The sequence below is a fragment of the Ruditapes philippinarum genome, unplaced genomic scaffold (genome assembly GCF_026571515.1).
Source record: "Ruditapes philippinarum isolate M1 unplaced genomic scaffold, ASM2657151v2 ctg4671_1_1_1_1, whole genome shotgun sequence".
Lineage (NCBI taxonomy): Eukaryota > Metazoa > Mollusca > Bivalvia > Venerida > Veneridae > Ruditapes > Ruditapes philippinarum.
The window spans coordinates 1-2,671 of NW_026853290.1; the positions used below are offsets into that span (position 1 = coordinate 1).

The 2,671-nt window shown below is 32.3% G+C and overlaps 1 protein-coding gene across 1 annotated transcript; it reads right to left on the reverse strand.

Annotated features, from left to right (window-relative positions):
- Positions 1-24: 24 nt before the first annotated feature.
- Positions 25-1,726, reverse strand: LOC132736406 (uncharacterized). Its single transcript, XM_060723532.1, has 2 exons — positions 1,557-1,726; positions 25-576 (listed from the first exon to the last, which is right to left on the reverse strand). The coding sequence occupies exons 1-2, from the start codon at positions 1,612-1,614 to the stop codon at positions 200-202; spliced, it is 435 nt and encodes a 144-aa protein (XP_060579515.1). The 5' UTR covers positions 1,615-1,726; the 3' UTR covers positions 25-199.
- Between the last annotated feature and the right edge of the window lie 945 nt (positions 1,727-2,671).

A 2,671-nucleotide genomic window follows, 5' to 3' on the forward strand; every position in this document is an offset into this window, starting at 1 on the left:
TTTATCATCAATCTTTTATATCATCGGCATCTTTTATATCATCGGTATCATTTACATCATCGGCATCATCAGTAGCATCATCGGTATCATTTACATCATCGGCATCATTTTTACTTCTGGATCATCGGCATCATCATTAACATCATCGGCATAATTTACATCATCGGCATCATCAGTAGCATCATCGGTATCATTTACATCATCGGCAATCATATTTTACTTCTGCATCATCGGCATCATCATTAACATCATCGGCATCATTTATATCATCGACATCATCAGTAACATCATCGTTATCATTTACATCATCGGCATCATAATTAACTTCCGCATCATCGGCATCATCATTAACTTCTGCATCATCGGTATCATCATCATTCACAACGCTATCATTACCAGCGTTTCTTGCGACTAGCAATCTTTCTTCTTTATTTTCTGGCTCATTATTTAACCATACAATTTCTCTTTCCATTCTATAACGTGGCTCACACCCATGCTCCCCACAAGTACAGTAGCTTGGATTGAATTTCTTTGTGACTATCTTCATCTTTGGTGGTGTCCCTGGATTTGTTGGTTCTGAAATAGAAATCAAACATTTAAATAAATCAGTGACAGATTGTGTACAATCAACTTTTAATTAAAGGAACTCCACTGAGGCCCCAAAACCCTAAAAAAAGTCATACAGAGATCGTCTGGGACACTTAAAACAGAAAGATATGCAAAAAGATAATTAAGAAAACATTTAGAAATTAATTGAAAACCATGATATATATTTTTGGCTATTCTTAGCCCAATTTGAGTAAGGCTTTTCAATATTTTGGTCATTTTTCACAATTGTAAAAAAAAAACAGTTCTAGTAAAACGGATGAGCAAATGATCTGGAATTTTGCGCAAAGTTATTCGTCTAGAACTACATCAAAAGGAACATTAAAAAAGCTTTATTTCCAATTCTGTCATATCATAAAACCTGAGTGAAGTGCTTTTAAAGCATATTTCGTTAAAGCAAAGTGAATCGTGACAGAAAAAATTATGTTGAGAAAGAAAGGATGTAAATGTAGCGAATAATATTGACATGTGCTTTTTGTATGAGCAAGTTCTATCAAAAATAAAATATAGCTTATTAGTTTATTATGCCTACATAATTATCTTCAGTTTAACGATATTTAAATAAATGAAATCTGGAAAATTTTTAATATTCATCTTAGAATGACAAAAGAGAATTTACATTGACATTTTTTCCTTATTGAAATAAGCAACTGATATTATTTCAACAGAAACAGCAGTTGTCATTTAAGTCACCTATTAAAATAAGCAGCCGACTAACGATCGCTAAAGAAATAAGCAACTGACATAGTCTCACTTCATCTTTATTAAAAGCCACCGACATATTTTTCCATTAAGAAGAATTTCACTTTAACAAAATTTGCATCTGACATTTCAATCTAAATAAGCAGTTAAAATATTTTACTACAGTAGAATCTATTACAGTATTTTTTTTGTCAATAAAAATCCCTCAAAACAAGGTTATGTGCTGTAGAATAAAAAAAATAACTTACTGTAATGGATGTTATACAGCAGGTTTGGTTTATACCAACTGTCCCTCGGATCTTCCATACCCTATTCCGCGTAATAATTCCGAAACATTGTCTGATAATGGTTGTATTTTGCTTGATTCAGCTGTTGCTAATGCCGCTCTGAACATATGACGTTATAATTATTGTAAACGTCACAATGCAAGGACGTCTTATAATACTGCACGTTTGTAACGTCGTTTTTCATTGGATAATCGTGACGTTTATGCCGGCTCGCCACGGCGAGCCGGTATTACGTTAGGATTTTACTGAGAAACAACCTAAAACTCCGAATCCATCCAAAAATTTAATCGAAGCTTAGCTTCCAGCTTTCTACAAAATTTATCTATCAGGGCTAGGATCCAAAATTATTTAGCCAATCAAATTTGATCTTACATAGCGTCAAAAAACCTTCAATTTTCACGCCATTTTTAAAAAGCAGCAAGTATTGTTTTGAGCGCAAAGATATAATGATGATTAAAATGTTTGTTTTCATGGATTCTTTTCAGTAAATCATATTTACACTGACTTTTTATTTAGCGATTTCACCAGTCCTGTTTACTCTGTAGTAAGTTTTCGTTTGGTTAATTAACATAAACGACATCTGGTTCTGTCCGGGATCGTATAAGATAATAGAGGAAAAAACTAATAAACTATATTTGTGTTGATTATTGTCGTAATGAAAGGCCATTAAAAGTTTTTTTATTGTATGTAATGAAAGTTAAATTGATTTAACTTAGGATATAGATATATTTAGAGATATTTATTAACAAAATCACAATACTTATAATTATATGCCTAATTAATTGGAAAAATCAAAGACTATATTCTTGAATTGGTCAAATCCCGGGATCCCTATATATATGTTTTAATACGACCCCAGCTTATCTGAAAACAGCATTCTTGAACTGTCCAATTCCTGGGATCTCTTTATTCTTTAATATGATCCCGGCTTTTCTGAAAACTATATTCTTGAACTGGTCAATTTCCGGGATCCTATTTTTTCACAGGATCCCGGCTTTTCTGGCTGAATTGATTGACAACTTGTGTTTACTTTAGGACTTGTATCTGTCACTTATTCCAATACTAAATAACATATT

Bases quoted from the DNA above. Each gene is read 5' to 3' on its own strand.
- LOC132736406 (XM_060723532.1), bottom strand. From the start codon at position 1,614: ATGGAAGATCCGAGGGACAGTTGGTATAAACCAAACCTGCTGTATAAC. The intron at 577-1,556 runs GTAAGTTATTTT...TTTCTATTTCAG, and splicing joins GCTGTATAACATCCATTACA to AACCAACAAATCCAGGGACA.